We start from the raw sequence: 15981 nt of genomic DNA, 5'->3' as shown, positions 1-15981 counted from the left end.
CTAAGATTCATTCGTCTTAACAGCGGATAAAATACATACTTGCTGTTGTCGAAAACGAGTGGTTGGGGGACCAAAATTGCGTCCTTGGCGAAACTCCGGAATACAACTATGGTGTATTGACCTAAACCCCCGTGCTTCGACACCTAATAATGTCAGGCATACTTATGGGAGCTGGAACAGAAAGAATGTTTTAGTATCCGGACGACCATTCTCGGTCTTTGCGCAGACTACACTTGACTGATGCCATGTCCTCGTCACCTACGCCGAGTCCAACCCCAAAAACGTAGTTTCCTTTCGTCAACCTCCATATCTTCCCAAACTCATCCCAACGAGCCATATCCCTCTTTTCTACCCTGAGAGTTACTGTAAATGAGTCTCCAACATCGATGAGGGGCGTGCTTTCAAACGAGACTAGAATGATGTCTTCAGGTTCGGACGCTGGCCAGGCGTACAGTTGAACAACTTCACTCCCTTGCATGCTCCCAACGTTCTTGACACACACCAAAACCTGCCAGTAATCCTGATGCTCGATGGGCTCGGCCAATGAGAAGAAGAACTGGGTGTAGCTCAGCCCAAACCCGGACCACCACTGAGGACGAACCTTGCTGTGCATGAACCAGCGGTAACCAATCTGTGATTGTTCTTTGTAGATGACCTTGCCATCGGAGCCTGGCCAAGTCTGTAAGTCGGATGAGAAGGAGAGGTCCGAATATTGCTTTGGCCACGTGAGAGGAAGTCGTCCACAAGGATTAACCATGCCTAGTAGAACATCGGCGAGTGCGTTACCAGCCTCCTGGCCACCATACCATGACTGTACGAAAGTATGTATGCGGTCTATCCACGGAATCTCGACAGGTGACCCGGATTTGTTGACAAAGATGAGGCTTTCAGGGTCCTTGAAGTTCTCGATAAGGGCCAAAATTAACTCATTCTGATTCCCTGGGAGGGCCATGGAGGATCTGTCGTATCCCTCGCTTTCCCACTCGTCATTAAGTCCAAACACTGCAACTGTAACATCGCTCTGATTGGCAAGGCTGACAGCATCCGATATCGTGGTCTCGGATAGTTGCTCCTGGTAACCAATGCGAACAGATGGGTGTGCTGTGAAGACGGGGTTGACATCTTCGATCAGGGCAGCGGGAGATTTTGGGTCTGACCAACATTCCACCACAACAGCATAGCCCTGCCCGGCAGTGAGATTTGCTTCACCGATGAGCTCCACACTGCCAAAGCCCCAGAAGGATTCTCCAATCTTTGTCCAGTCCGAATTGTCCACCACCAGCTCACCCTCAACATAGAGCCTTGCCCGTCCAACGCTCGTAAGGCTGAAACGATGGACGCCAGTTGTCAATGGGATGAGGGTAGATTGAACTCTGAAGGAGTAAGGGTGAACTGGGTCTGTTTGCATCGGAAGGGGAGCGCTATCGGTGAGCTCGATGTTCGAATTTTCCCGGAACTGTGTTGAGACCACGGGGCCTGAGAGATCAATCGACTTGAAGTAATCGATTCTCATGACCTTGCCTCCTCCTTCTACGGACCACTGCGAAGCCGACAACGCAGGCAGCCATTTGAACGTATAGGCGCCGGGTGCGTGGCTGACAGTCACATTGATGCCTCGCGACTCGCAGAGCGACTTGAAAGCGTCCATGGGATGGCTCAAGTATTGCGGATTCATTGAGGCGGAGCCACCCCCTCCTGGTGTGCCCTTCTTCGCATTCGGGCCTATGAAAGCGACTCTCTTCCCGTGAAGCCTTTTGGGCACGAGTGGGAGCATCTTGGCCGAGTTTTTAAGCAGGACTATACCACAAGCAGCGACCTCGCGGATAAGCTTGATATTTTCGACCGTCGTCGCGGATGTCTCCGGCTGTTGACGCGATTGCCTAGCCGCCTCCTCGGTCATACCTAAAAGGTTCAGTTTTTCAAGGAGAGAGAGCATGCGAAACACTGACTCATCCAAACGAGCCGTGACTGCTGGATCGTTGGACTCCTTGATCAACTTGAGGAGCTTTCCTCCCCGTAGGTCCGGCGGGCCAGGCATTTCCAGATCCAAACCCGCCATAAAGCTCTCCCAAGTCGAGTTAGTGCCGCCCCAGTCGCTCATTACTAGTCCCTCGAACTTCCATTCATCCCGGATAATATCGCGTAGGAGGCGTGGGTGCATATCTGCATGTAGGCCGTTGACACAGTTGTAGGATGTCATAATACAGCCCGGGGGAGACTCTGAGCGAACCGCCATCTCAAAAGGGCGGAGATAGATTTCACGGAGGACCTTTTCCGATATCACAGCATCGATGCTATATCGAGCATACTCCTGTTCGTTGGCAACGCTAGAGATTGATTCAGTCAGTATGGATCCCGTAACCCAGCCCGACCGTGACCTTTCTGCTCGGGGTGTGTTGACATACAAATGCTTTACTGTGGCAACCACATCTCCCATCTCTTGGACGCCTTTGATGTATTGAACAGCCAGTGTGCCGCTTATGAATGGATCCTCCCCATAGCACTCAAAATTGCGACCGCCGAGAGGGTTCCGAGCACAGCAAATGGTGGGCGCGAGTAACACGGAAGCAGCCTTGGATTTCACCTCGCGGCGAAGAACTGCTCCCAATCTCTGACAAAGGTCCTTGGACCATGTCGCTGCCTGGCAAATGGGGGCTGGGACGAAGGCTGCGGTACAGCCATCTACCAGCAGTTTGCCTCGAGCCCCGGATGGGCCATCAGTCGTTTTCAACGACCGGATTCCTAGGCGCGGAATGTCTCTTGTCTGCCAGGTATCCACTCCGGAAAGGAGCGAGACCTTCTCTTCAATTGAAAGGCAACTGATCAAGTAAGGAATGTCTGCGGAAGTCATCTTGCTTGATCCGTCATCGAACAGCATTGCAGGTAGCTGTGTGCAAGGAGAGGGGAGCACTTTCATCCATCGACTGTTGAGATGAGTTCAACGAAGTAACCCCATTAAGATGACCTTGCGAGATTTTCCGTGATTCGTTGATGGAGAAGATTGTCATAAGTCTTCATTGAGTAATAGCGTCACCACAACAGGGCATGTTCAGTTAGACAAGAGCGTTCAGCTCACCAGTCTCGGGCTAACTACAACAGCAAACGAATTAAGTTACTATTCTGGGTAAGAAGAGCGGCTCAAGAATCCACTCCACTAAGTTACCGCATCTGGGCATATTCGAATGGCCTAGCCAGGAAGAGTATTGATAAGCATCTAGTGCAGCCATGGCAATCTTGGGTGGGCCATCTGAGACGTGGGGCAGATGTCCATCTGGCCGATGACAATGATCCGTAGGCTCAGTCCTCCCTACGCCGAGGGATGAATTCTCAACGTAGATATGTGTGTCAAACATCCTGCCGCACTGGGGCTGAAACATTACAGAACTGCCATACCAAAGATATACGAAGCCATTGACTAGCCAGGACGTCGCGAGATGACAATGGAGTTTCTTACTTCACACTATCCAGAGCGGCAAACTCTTAGTTATGCATTGGCTCAATCCGAACTTCCAAAGCTGATCACTGCCAAGACCGTTGCATCAACGGTAGGCGATGTTGAAGATGGGCCAAACCTTCTTGACACGGATTCTCGAGCATTTGCCACTTTCAGGCGGAGTTGCCCTGAAGATCCTGAGCCCTCAGTGATTTTGGACTTTGGCACTGCCGTGGCTGGAATACCGTCGATGCGAGTACATGAAGTCGACGCCGAGGGACTGGGGAGTTCATTGCATGCCATTGATCTGGCCTTCTCCGAGGGCTTCAATGGAATCACAGACGCAGATGGCGATGGGCCGTTCTCATTTTCTCCGGGCGCAGACACGAGGCGTCGAGTAAGAGTCCGAGTCTCCCATCCCGGGTACTATCAAACGAACCATGTCCAAGGGTCTCAGCGATGGCTCAAGTTGACGTTGAAAACTCCTGGCCCTGTAACGGTCAAAATCTCTTTTGTCGGCGTCCTCTCAACCACCTCTACGACCCCATTGAATGAGCTCCCCGGCCACTTTGCCTGCTCCGATGGCTTCCTTTCTCGCATCTGGGAGTATGGCGCACGAACTATCCAGCTCAATTCGATTGCCACCCGAACGGTTCCACCCCCCTGGCAGATCTCCGAGGATATGGGAGTTTTTATTGATTCGCAGAGGTGCAATACGTAGGGCTGGGGAGCCGCGTGGACTGACTATGCCGTTCGTTTCAGTGCCATGGTTGTTGACGGAGGTTTGGCGTGGACAGTTCGCACACCGCCAGCAGCACCTGGCCTTCTCTTCCAGCTGAACATTGACGAAGGTGGGAATGCCGTGCTGCAGCAGTGGTTCGGGTACTATAACAAAGGCCAAAAGACGCTCGATTCGACTTTTGTTGCCGAAGTGGCCATCGATGAGATGAACATCCGTTCCAAGCACTGGTACTTGATCGAGACCATTTGCGACGGAAGTAAACCCATCAAGATCAGTATCGATGGAGTTAAAGTGGCGACTTTCTTGCAAGGGACCCTAGCATCTGGTAAGTTCAAGTTCAGGCTTACTACACCAATGCCGACGGACGCATGTTGACATCTATCAAGAGACCGTCTGGGAATCCAAGGCCCAAGGTTTTCCGTATTGCGCCCAAGGTTCCGTCGGGATTGGAGCGGGCGTGGACCAACAGTGCCGATTCAGAGATCTTGTCGTCAAAGATCTCCAAGGAAGTGTCATGTACCAATCCAGCCTGAACAACCCCTCTGTGCTGGCGGACTTTGGTATCGGCTGGAATCAATACCCTTGGCTCTCTGATGGAGCAAAGCGAGACCGAATACCATGGACAGCTGATGTTCTTACAAGCGGTCGATCCTTGTACTACTCCACCTATGGAGTGGAATATGTCCGAGGCACCATTGTTGCGGCAATGCAGCGCGAGGCAGATTCCAGTTTGTTGGCTGGAGCTTGTCCCAGCGGCATGGATTTGACTAGAGATGGTGTGGATGGTTTATTCACAGAGCTTACCGTCAACTATTCCTTCTATCTCATTGTTGTTGTCTTTGACCATTGGATGTATACGGGAGATGACTCAGTTCTCCGAATAAGTATGGGAAAGATCGAGGCTTTTCTGGACAGTCTAGATTCCAAGACCAATAGCCAGGGTCTTTTGTCAGTGGAGGGGTCTGACGGTAAGGTTATACATTACATTCAAGAATTGTCTACTAACACGTATAAGCCCTCGACTTTGACTACTACAACAAGGTTCAGGAAGGAGTTTCGACGAAACGTAACGCATTGTACGTTGCGGTCCTGAGAGCAGTAGCTCGCATGCTTGATGCGAGAGGTCCAACGCAAAATCTTACGAGGCGCGACTCATATCTATCCAAGGCTGAAAAGGTCACAGCAGCAATCCGAAGCTGTTGTTTTGACTCCGAAGCAGGCCACTACAGAATCGCTGACAAATGGTCTGGGTTTCAACAAGAAGCGCATGCATGGCTTGTCTTGCAAGACATTGCAACATCGGAACAGCTTTCGCAGATCTGGCAAAAGTTCAGATCGCTAGGCGATGCAAGCAAGGGTGGTTCGCCAACATCTTTCGCGCCAGGCACGGAGGGTGTTACCCCTGTTGTATCGCCAATCATGTCAGCACTTCACTTCGAGGCTGCTGTTCATGCTAGTCATTATGAGCATGCGGGAGCGGTTCTACGAAGAGTATGGGGACCCATGGCAGATATGTCTGACCCAAACTTCACGGGCACAACCTGGGAGTTTATGAGTGTGGACGGCACACCCTACAGAGGCAACTTCTGTTCACTTGCCCAAGCATTTAGCTCCGGCCCGACATATCTCCTACCCCGGTTTGTTTTAGGTGTCGAGCCCATCGAGCCAGGTTTCCGAGCTTTTCGAGTCTAGCCTAGACTGCAAATTACGGGCCTTCGCTGGGCGGAAGGAAGAGTCCCGACACCTCTTGGATTGCCAATTGTCACAAGATGGGAATTCGTAGGCAGTGGTCAGTGGAGTTTGAGTTGTTGTCCCCTATCGGCTTAAAAGGACAGCTTATTATTCCTCTGAGTCTTTGGGACAAACGATACAAGGTTCTGCTGAATGAAAACAAAGACGTCTCTAGCAACACTATAACCTTTGAAAGTAATGTCACCATTACAGTATGGTATAAATAGACGACACTATTGTTGAATTAACTATAAATATTATTTATAGTTACATTAATATACAGTAATATTAAAAATTTAACGCCAGTCCATACCAGATGCCCGCTCGCTTAGTAAATTGTATCACAAAACGATGACAACAAGACAGAGCCATCCGTCCGGGTACGAAGCTTCCCGCATCAGCTCCTCCAGCGGCGCCTCAAAGGGGACCGTCCCCCCGTGCATCACCACCTTTGCCAGAATCGGATCCCGACTGCTCGGGAATAGACTGGGCAGCAAGTCCTTGAGCGCTTGGCCTAGTAACTTGGGCCTTCGGCCAGAGGTAGTAGCTTGCACTAGGGCCTGGATGACTTTGAAGGATCCTGGTTCCGATGAGGTCGGGGATGAGTCGTGTGCTGGAGAAGTAGATGGGACATAGATGCGGATAGGGACATGTTTAAGGGCAGTGGGTGCGTTGAGAAGACGGATGTTGATGCGGTTGAACCCAGCGTGGTCGTTGTCGATGACCGAGTTCCAGAGTTGGGTGGTGTGATCTTTGGACATTTTCATGATTTGGTTTGCGTTGCCGTTGCGGATGAAGTCAGCCTAGGCAGACATGTCAGTGAACAAAGCCGGCTTTCCTTCAAAGATGGATAGCCCGCGTCTCGACACAATATCCAAAGCAAAAAGTTTTTAAAGGCGCCTAAATGGTGCCTAGAAGCCTCCTACACAGGAAATGACGAGACCGTTGATCGCAGCGACTCACCTCCTTCACGCAGTTGAGAAACGTATCTGCAATATCCCAGCCGATGCCTTCATTCACCGTCAGCCGCCATGGTAGAGGGGGCTGGTAGAGGTCGACGAGCAGGCCCACGGCCAAGTTCCTCAGCTGCACATCTTCAAAGTGGAAGCTCGAACACGGCGAGTCGAAGAAGGTGGAGAGGCGAGGCAGCAGCAGAGCCAAGTAGCTGAAACGTGGGATGCTGGTGATGAACGGCGTGGTCGGTGAGGCGGGGTGGGTGATGTGCAACGGAATGCGAGCGTTCCAGAGGGTTTGCTGGATGGGAACTGACATTATGGCCTGCGCATTATGAAGAGAAGAGTGGTATTTGCTGTGTTTCTGGATGCGATGACTGAAGGCGCGGATGATGGAGGAAGGCTAGGCGCTTGGTGATGGGAGAAATGGTCTAGGGTAGTTTGGAGGGGTGTGGTCTGATAAGATAAGGCAACCAACCGCCTGGAGGATTCAAGGTCAGTTTTGAGTAATGGTATTCTAGTATTGTATTCGCACGTATAAATATACGCTTTAATCTTGTTGATGATTATCTATTATTCTAATAAATTATTATAGGACCAAGTCTTAGTATTTATTTTCTAACAACTATTTATTTAGTTATTTAAATTTATTAATAAATAGATACCTAAAGTCTAAAAACTTAAATCTTAAGTATATCAGTTTATCCTAAGGTTTAGGTAAAGAAGCTTATACTTATATGTATAACGGCGTCCACGATCACACCTTCCTAGTAAGTAGGACAGACAGTCAGCAGAAACAGAAAAGGAGGAAGGAGCTTCTTCCTCCAGGGAATTCACACTGTGGATATAAGGCACTCCCTTCAATCTTAGGTAAATAGAGGGGATTCTCTTTTCTTCACCACTCAACCATACCAAAATCAAGATGAGCCCCGCGCCCTCCCAACACCGACCACCTTATTGCCCTCCTGGGATACTTAACAACACCAAGGTCGAGATGCCCCCCGACCCGAATACCGACTAGAACACCGACCAACCACCTTCTTGCCCTCAGGGGAGATAACCAACGAGGAACTCGCCAACCTCGCCAACCACGCTCCGCCCGGGGCCTGGGCTCTATAAAGCCTAGGCCCGTTAACCCAAGGGCCTCCCGCGGCCGTCGAGTCGCCGTCTTCATCCTCTTCCCCTCCCCATTCCTCCGCGCCGCCGTCCTCGCTGCCCAGCAGCAGCAGCAGCAGCAGCAAAACCAGCAACACTAGCAACACCAGCGACGGTGTTGTCGCGGTCTCGGTCGCTGAGCCTCTTCTGCTTTTGCTTCTGCCTCCGCCTCTGCCTCCTCTTCTTCTCTCCGTCTGCGGCACCCGCTGCAGACGGGGTGTACCTCCTCCTCCTCCTCGCCGCCGTCGCCTCGTCCAAGGCCTCCGCGCTCGTTCCCCCTCCCCATAGAGGGGTTTTGGTCTTGTCTTGTCCCGTCCGGTCTCGTCCTGCCTCGTCCCGCCTCGTCCTTTTTTTTCTTTTTTTTTCTTTCGAATTTTTAATTTTCAATTGGGGCCATAAGGCTTCGCCTCTACTTTGAATCTCCCTATGGGAGAAGTTTGGCTAATTGCTACGACGCAAGACGAGTATACCAAGTAAGTGACCTCAAGAGAAGGCTCAACCAAATTTCTCTAATATTTACAATAGATGTCTGCTTGACTTGACTTCAAAGAATGAGAATGTATATATACTTACTTAGGTATAGACGGAAGCGGCGTGTAAGTTGAAGAACTCGAGTAATATCGTCTTGTCCTAACGCAAACCCCATCAGATTCCGACTCAATTGGCTCGAAGGGCTATGTCTGCAGATCCGCCATCCCCTGCCATCCCCCAATTCTCAGGAGCAACAGATGCGGTGGCGCGACTGCTGGAACGCCCCATTCACAGCCCAGTCACCACTGACGCCGCCGACTTGAAGACTGTGACATCTTGCATGGGAGAGGTTCCGGAGTGATGGAAAGAATGCCGGAGCGTGTTGTGCAAGCCGTGGCTCATTTATGTCATTGCCACATCGTCTGACGCCGCCACAGATTGTTCTGCCAGTTGCCACACACGCAATCCCGGCATCGGCTGCATGAGCTGGCGGTTCAAGACCTTGACTTGACCCTATCCCGAACATAAGCGCTCTCTCACGAGTCTACGAAAGTCATCCCTCGACACCCCCCAGGATACTTGCAACGTGAGTCCAAGTCACCAGACATGTGATTTCTCTTTCCTACAACGATTCTCTGAGTAGCAGTTCTAACGTGGACCTAGTCGTTTTCTTGGTCACCGCACGACTCGTGTCTTGGCTTCTCGAAGCCAGTGGACACCTGGAGAGGCTGAATTCGCCTCTACCTCGCCGGTGCCGGGAGTATGGTACCCCAAAGTCGCAGGAGGGGCCCCTCAGCTTCAGCTTTGACGCCAAGCGCTTCAGGGGCAGAAACGCTCGACTCACTTCTACTTCAAGCCAGCCGGCGCCCAAGAACCCCGACAGGCTCACTTTGCAACCGCTCGAGCCCCCGAAGACTTCGAACGGCGGCTTCACCTCTACTTTGAGCCGGCGGGTTCTCAAGGCCCCGGATGGGCAGGTTTATGATCTCAGGCCCCCTTCACGATGACCGCTATCGCATGGTGGAAGACGGGAAAGAGGCAAAATGGATTTCGACCAGCGCCGCTGGGACGGCCACGACCAGGGCGGGCGGCTGCTGGCTTTCAATCAAATCTAACCAGCTCGCCTAAGCCACAAGAATCACCTGTCAGACGGAGATATGGACCACAATAACGCTACCGACAAGAGGAGTGATTGTTCCCGTTTGCGATAGCGGGATCGTGACATCACCACAACGGTTTTCATCGAAAGGGCAACTTCGTCTCTACTTTGAGCCGGCGGGTTCTCAAGGCCCCGGAAGGGCAGCTTCGCCTCTACTTTGAAGGCAGTGGCACAAGTTATCGGTACGGGGCCCCAGTCGCAAAGGCTAAGCGTACGAGGGCCGGTTCGCCTGCAACTTGGCCGGGGCCAAAGACGCTAAGGCGGGCAATCCCAACACCCGCACCATTGAAGGCTGCAGTTCATGGCTGACTACTACGATCGAGTCAAGGGACAAGCTGCAACGGAAACGGGAGCCCGCGTTGAAACTACGGCCCGAGCGCGAGCAACTTTTCAAAGACCTTTCGTTTTTCTTCATTCTAGACAACGACATTGCGCCCGCGCGACGGCTGAGGTTCACAAAGGCCAGAGAGTTTGGTGCCACTTGGACGAGGCACCCGGGCAGCGCAACTCACATCATTGTGGAGAAGAATATTGCCGTCAAGGACGTCGACGGCGTTCTAAGAAGTGCCGCCAGAGAGTTTGATGCCACTTGGACGAGGAACCCGGGTAGCGCAACTCACATTATCGTGGAGGAGAATATTGCCTTTCAAGACGTCGAGGGCGTTTGAAGTACTGGCAGAGATCTGCCACCTAAGCTAGTTAATAAAGACCACCTTAGGTCTCTGCTGTTGAGAGCCTTTTACTCTTCGTTGCCGGCCTGTACTCCACCCCGGGATTCTTCTGAAATCTTTTCTCCGCTTTGGCGTTCGCCTGATTTGTCGCTGCAGCATTGTCGACTCCTTCCGACCCCGTTAGAAAACCAGTGGACAAAGGAATGGAGATTGGCAGCAGCTTGTTCAAATGTTGAGGACGCGAAATCATGTGACAAAATTGCACCGCTTCCCAGTTTTGAAGTTAATGCGCCCGTCCCACACCAGCGATATCCCTGACGCCGAAAATGCGCTAGAACTCGTACTCCCGAAGAATCTCGTTCGAAATCATCATCTCATGATTCTACAGGCGCCAAGCGACGACGCGAAACGCAGAAACTCCACCTCCTCAGAAGCGATTGCGAAAGGACGGCGGCCTGCCGATGAACCACAGACTGAACGAAAGCCGGAGAAAGGCACATGGGCGAGAAGATGATGATGGCTCTGGCTCTACAACTAAGAAGGCGGCGGGACCAATTCGCAATAAGACAGTGTCGCGATATTCTCGAGCAACAGGAGCAACACTTCACACTGGAGCTGAGCCTGACAGCCACCAACCTCGCCCAGAACACACAAGACGTACCGGTTGTGTATTTCGCAAAATTCATTTATACCATTGCTTACAGATTATGCATCGCCACCTGGAGATCAAGTTTAAGGATATAAAGGGTTTTTTTTTGGGGGGTGCGTTTAATTATCAAAGATAGAAACTACACCTGTGAAATGCTCATAATACAAATACATGACTCATAAATCCTAGCCGTTTACAGACCCCGATGATCCTCCTGGTGCGAAACGCTGTGTCTCCGAGCCCGGTCATGAGAGTGGTCGTCATGCGCAACGGTAGGCTTGCCGATGTGCTGTTGCATCACTGAAGGAGGAACCTGAGCCGCGTCGGTTGGGTCCTTGTGGGCGTGGGCGTGAGTGGATGTGTTGTTCCTGCGGAGGGTGTTAAGGAACGCTTTGGGATTTCCGAGGCCGGGTTTCCGACTTACGATCGCTCGAAGGTCTTGTCGCCGCCGTAGGTCTTGCTGCCGTCGAGGTTGCTGTCCACACGGGGATCAATCTTGTTCATCATGTCCGACTTGTGAGGGCCGACAGTGTTGGGGGCAGGGCCGGAACCGTAAGCACCGCTGGTCTTGTTGAGGTTGTCTTGGGCGTGTGTGGAACTTCCGAGACCACCGGCGTGAGTAGAAGTGCCGTGGGTGGTTGTGGAGCTTCCGAAGGCACCGGAGCCGGTGTGGGCGCCGGTGTGAGTACCGGTGTGAGCTCCGCTGTGAGCTCCCATGTTTCGGCTGTTGTCCATGTCGGAGTCGACACGAGGATCCGCAGCGTTAGCCACTCGGCTGCTGTGAGGGCCGACAGACCCCTCCGGGAGACCAGAGGAGTATCCGGCAGTGTTCTCAGAGCGCATGGTGTTGCCGCCGAGAGCGCTGGACTCGTGAGTACCCATGTTGCTGCCGCCGAGGGCACTAGACTCGTGAGTACCCATGTTGCTGCCGCCTAGGGCACTGGAGCGAGTGTTCTCAGAGATGTTATTGCCGCCGAGGCCGCCAGTGCGAGTGTTCTCAGAGGTGTTGTAAGCACCGGTTCCAGAGGTACCATGGGGGTTGGCACCCATGTTGCGGCTGTGGTCACGATCAGAGTCGACACGGGGGTCGGCCTTGTTCAGGAGGTTGGAGTTGTGAGGACCATCGGTCTTGGTGGCAGGGCCATCTGTAGTACCGAAGGGTCGAGAGTCAGTGCCGTGGGTTGCACCTCCGGTAGCGTAGTTGCCAGAGCTAGTGTGTGTGTTTCCGCTGAGGTTGTGGGCAGCGCGGTGGTCTCGATCAGAGTCAATGCGAGGGTCAGCAGCGTTGGCCGCTCGGGTGTTGTGATGTCCGTGAGTGCCCTCGGGCTCAGAAGACTTGTCGGAGTGGAGAGCCTCCTTGACCTTGTTGACGAGAGACGACATGATGAAGAGTTGATGTTGTTATGGGGGGTTGTGTTTGTGTTGAGGGTATTGTGTAGGTTGTGAGTTGTGAAGGTGTAGTGGGTATCTGGATGAGTTGTTGTGATGAAGAGAAGAAAAAGTGTTTTGTTTCTGGGAATCTTTGATCTTATATAGATGATTCTGTGCTACGAAGAATCTCCATCCCTATGTTGAGGCCTCAAATCCTGGCTGCCTCCCGAATAGCATGAATGAGGTGCAAACAGTTAGGCTTAGGTCGATGATCTCCACACCACTTACTTCATCCCGCGTCATAGCGTCTGCGATCGCACAGATCTCTGGTTCTCGTTGAATGCTGCAAACCATGTCCGACTCAGAGCCAATGGCCAACCAGCTGCCATTGGCTCTGAGTCCCCGTGTTGCCCATGTCAGAATATCACAGCGTCATATCTGCGGGTAAGTGACGTTGACGATGCACGCAAGCGCCGGCAGACTCTTGATACGGCTCCCGCCAAGAGCCATGTGGAGTACGGGAGGACATGCCGATGATGGCCGTGATTAAAACGGTCTTTCGTGCAGATTCGAAGAGTGACGCAGGTGTTGTTGATCCTGTGGAACTGTAGGAATGATGCTGTGGCTGTGGTGGCGTCAGCTTCCACATCCCCGCAACGCTCCCGCGAGGTTGCATCATCGATTTCGTGGCGTGTGGATGAGTGGCTGATGATTTTCCCATGGCCGTTTCAACAGTGACATTGAACGAATGAGCTGAGCGACTCTGCACCGGGGATTTTTGGAACTCTGCAGCTCGGGAAGAAAATCCTGGTCACGGGGGTGCCACAATGACGGCTACTCTTGCACCAAGCGAGCGAGTTTGACAAGCATCCTGTCCTTCCAAGGAAATGACCTGGATAATCCCTACGCAGTGGCGCAAAAGGCCGTATAGGACGATTTGCCATCTCGATGACATGCGTTCACTCCGTGCGCAATCCAGGTCCATCTGAAAGCTCATTTGCAGCCCAATTATTCGCCTTGTTTCCAGCTTCGGGGTCAGCAGGCTTCGGGGTCAGAAGGAACCCCTGTACGTTCTGAGCCTGTCGACATTGCTTTACGAAAATTTGGGTAGCATAGATATGATTGAAATTCAAGACCAACAATACAGGATCTTCTGTCGGAAACAGGTGCACGATTTAAGGCACTCAAGGTGCAGATGCAAGTAGCCAGTTCGTGTTACAACTGGAATCAATGACGTCGCGCTCATGCAGGGCATTGTACAAAATTGCGCGATGAGAATAATTATGTGTCATATTGTGTTGTGGTATCATTCGGGGAATTTAGATTAGATACAGAGCATAGGAAATAGAAATGTGCCGCAGACGCAGTGTTTCGTGAGCCATCGGGAAGTTGTTCCCATCGTTGCCAAGAAGTGAGACACTAAATACCCAACCTCCCAACCAAGTCAAAAATCAAGGAAATACTAGTTTCACAAACTCTCTCCAAGTTCATCCATATCCAGTATGGAGGCTTAGTGTGCCCAATAGTAGTTTTCGGTACAGAGACCTTCGGGATGGATCAAGTTTGGCTGAGTGCGCCTCCGAACTTAGACACGGCTGCGACCCCAGCGGTGGCGGCGAGAGTTGTGGACAGCATCGGCATGGGCAGCACGACGCTCGCGCTTATGGACCCAGAAGAAGCCGACGAGAGCAGAGACAAGCCACAGTAGGGCTGACAGAAAGGCGAAGGCGATGTCGGCCTTGAACTTGCCGCACTGGTCTCCACGTGGAGCGACGTTGCCCCAGTCGAAGATGCCACCGCAACCAGTACCAATCAACTAGCAACCCACAGTTAGCCGGCGCGTTCTTGAGTTGAGACAGACCAAGGGGGAGGAGGGAGATACTTACGTCTACCAGCAGACCAAAGGAAACCCACCACAGGATGCTCATGAAGATGTCCATGGGCCAGTGGATAAAGGTGCCCGAGAAGGGAATCAACCAAAGGAGAGCGAAGAGTATAGAGAGCGCGGCAACGACTTCAGTATAGATGAAGCGACCGAGGTCCCAACTACTGGCGTGGGACCTGTGGAGGTATTCGCCGGTGACACCAGCGACAATGGCGGCGAAGACGAGCTCCGCGGCGCGAAGGGCCATACTAACGAGGCGGTCGAGAGCCATGGTGGATGGATAGATTTGGGCTTGGTTAAGTTGCGGTAGTGGCAAAACTGGTGTTAAAACCCCCGGATTTGGGATTGCGACAAACTGATGTCTTATTTAGAGATGGAATGCTTTGGTTGAGAGACTGGCTGCGATGCTCCCCCAATGTCTTGGACGGGAACACCACCATTATTTATCCCAACGAAAAAAAGAGACCCCATGCCCAGTTCACGGGGAGCTCGTGACGGCCAGGATTTGCAGACTGGTGAAGCCGGTTTTTCACAGCCCGACGGCTGGGAGCGCGATCATTGACACGTTGACCAGGCCGTGACGCCTGGTTCGGTGGCTCATTGCATCCAGGTCACATCTAGGTTACATCTAGGTCACTGGCGCGAGCGGCAGATGAGGTCATGCGACAAGGGCTGAGGCGGTGATGGTGTGCTCCCACTCGCCCAGTTCGGCCAGCAAACCAGCCATTTGGGCCTCATCTGAAACATGAATGATGTCGCGAGGCCAAGATGAGGCCAAGACGAGGCCAAGACGCCCAGGTGTCGACGCCGTTGGCCAGAGTGCCGTTGCAACCGATTCAACTCATCCAAGACGCGTCATGCCACGCCGTTCGCCAAGAAACCCACTTTCGGTACTGGTGAGGCCTCATTAGAGTCATTACATCGTCCAAGACTTTTCGAGAGCGTTCAGAACAGGGCCTTGGATATTAGTGAATTTTCGCATCCAACGATTTGCGCCATCGGCCGTACTAGGAAGTTCGCCCAGTGATTTGGATGCCCGCGGTTTCTGGTCTGTCGCTGACCCAAGATCATGACGAATTTCTGCTATTCCCCGCCGTCGCACAACCAAGACAGCAGGCATGACCACACTTTTAGGAAAATGGCGCCAACACTTGAAGTCAGACGCATTTTGCGACCGTTTGAGACATCTCCTTACGTGGACTGAATCAACATGATTAAGCATTTCAAATCTCACCCTCCCCAACGTTGCAATAGTCTTCATCAGATAACTGCCGATGATGGAGTCGCATCTCCACCTCCAGAGTGGCTTGTGCGAGCATACGTACATTCTCGTCCGTGCTTCGCAATGCCCCCGCTGGAAAGCCTTTCAAGGCCGATTTGCTCAGCTGGGACGGGATCTCAAATCTTTATTGCTGTGTTGGCCCACGAATAGACGCGTAATCTGTGCATGTGGCGGTGCTGTAGTGGAGAGCACTGTATTGTTAAGCTGGTGGACGAAGCTCCCTCACGATGTGCAGCCCCTCCCTCAAGAAGATGCTTAAACACTCTATTAAATTGATGGTGGGCTAGAGAACTGCATCCCATCTGTGGAGGCCTGGGTTTGTTTCTGGAGGCTTTAGCTTGAGTGTGCTCGTTGTAGTTGATGTTGTCTCCAACGTAGATCAAACTCGATTTGCAATGACATCAGACAAACTCAGCACTGGTGCATTCTCAAGGCGACTCAGATATCTGATTTAAAAGCATGAATGAACTGGTCGATAA

General features: G+C 52.2%; 6 protein-coding genes across 6 annotated transcripts; 2 read left to right on the top strand and 4 right to left on the bottom strand.

Moving 5' to 3' along the window:
- Positions 1 to 320: 320 nt before the first annotated feature.
- On the bottom strand, positions 321 to 2851 carry BGZ61DRAFT_493704 (glycoside hydrolase superfamily; the record flags this gene model as incomplete). The annotated part of the gene is made up of 4 exons (XM_046250682.1): positions 321 to 353; positions 383 to 438; positions 469 to 2327; positions 2406 to 2851. 4 exons carry the CDS (start codon positions 2849 to 2851, stop codon positions 321 to 323), a joined length of 2394 nt encoding a protein of 797 aa, XP_046104731.1.
- A 589-nt stretch (positions 2852 to 3440) lies between these two features.
- BGZ61DRAFT_588138 (Six-hairpin glycosidase-like protein) lies at positions 3441 to 5867 on the top strand (the record flags this gene model as incomplete). Its single annotated transcript, XM_046256514.1, has 4 exons — positions 3441 to 4141; positions 4196 to 4500; positions 4562 to 5143; positions 5191 to 5867. The coding sequence occupies 4 exons, from the start codon at positions 3441 to 3443 to the stop codon at positions 5865 to 5867; spliced, it is 2265 nt and encodes a 754-aa protein (XP_046104730.1).
- A 259-nt stretch (positions 5868 to 6126) lies between these two features.
- On the bottom strand, positions 6127 to 7267 carry BGZ61DRAFT_451168 (autophagy protein Apg5-domain-containing protein). Its single transcript, XM_046245799.1, has 2 exons — positions 6870 to 7267; positions 6127 to 6709 (listed from the first exon to the last, which is right to left on the bottom strand). Exons 1-2 carry the CDS (start codon positions 7176 to 7178, stop codon positions 6248 to 6250), a joined length of 771 nt encoding a protein of 256 aa, XP_046104729.1. The 5' UTR covers positions 7179 to 7267; the 3' UTR covers positions 6127 to 6247.
- A 1173-nt stretch (positions 7268 to 8440) lies between these two features.
- BGZ61DRAFT_588136 (uncharacterized protein) lies at positions 8441 to 10348 on the top strand (the record flags this gene model as incomplete). Its single annotated transcript, XM_046256513.1, has 2 exons — positions 8441 to 8487; positions 9973 to 10348. 2 exons carry the CDS (start codon positions 8441 to 8443, stop codon positions 10310 to 10312), a joined length of 387 nt encoding a protein of 128 aa, XP_046104728.1. The 3' UTR covers positions 10313 to 10348.
- Positions 10349 to 11157: 809 nt separating this feature from the next.
- BGZ61DRAFT_532180 (uncharacterized protein) lies at positions 11158 to 12347 on the bottom strand (the record flags this gene model as incomplete). Its single annotated transcript, XM_046253833.1, has 2 exons — positions 11158 to 11332; positions 11389 to 12347. 2 exons carry the CDS (start codon positions 12345 to 12347, stop codon positions 11158 to 11160), a joined length of 1134 nt encoding a protein of 377 aa, XP_046104727.1.
- A 1573-nt stretch (positions 12348 to 13920) lies between these two features.
- On the bottom strand, positions 13921 to 14491 carry BGZ61DRAFT_477673 (membrane-associating domain-containing protein; the record flags this gene model as incomplete). Its single annotated transcript, XM_046248929.1, has 2 exons — positions 13921 to 14151; positions 14222 to 14491. 2 exons carry the CDS (start codon positions 14489 to 14491, stop codon positions 13921 to 13923), a joined length of 501 nt encoding a protein of 166 aa, XP_046104726.1.
- Between the last annotated feature and the right edge of the window lie 1490 nt (positions 14492 to 15981).

This window comes from Ilyonectria robusta (assembly GCF_021365365.1).
Source record: "Ilyonectria robusta strain PMI_751 chromosome Unknown BGZ61scaffold_9, whole genome shotgun sequence".
Classification (NCBI taxonomy): domain Eukaryota; kingdom Fungi; phylum Ascomycota; class Sordariomycetes; order Hypocreales; family Nectriaceae; genus Ilyonectria; species Ilyonectria robusta.
Note: the sequence above shows the minus strand (reverse complement) of the source record. Positions and strands in the feature narration are given on the sequence as shown.

Coding starts and splice junctions, on each gene's coding strand:
- BGZ61DRAFT_451168 (XM_046245799.1), bottom strand. CDS start 7,178: ATGTCAGTTCCCATCCAGCAAACCCTCTGGAACGCTCGCATTCCGTTG. Junction 6,710..6,869: donor TTCTCAACTGCGTGAAGGAG/GTGAGTCGCTGC, acceptor ATGTCTGCCTAG/GCTGACTTCATCCGCAACGG.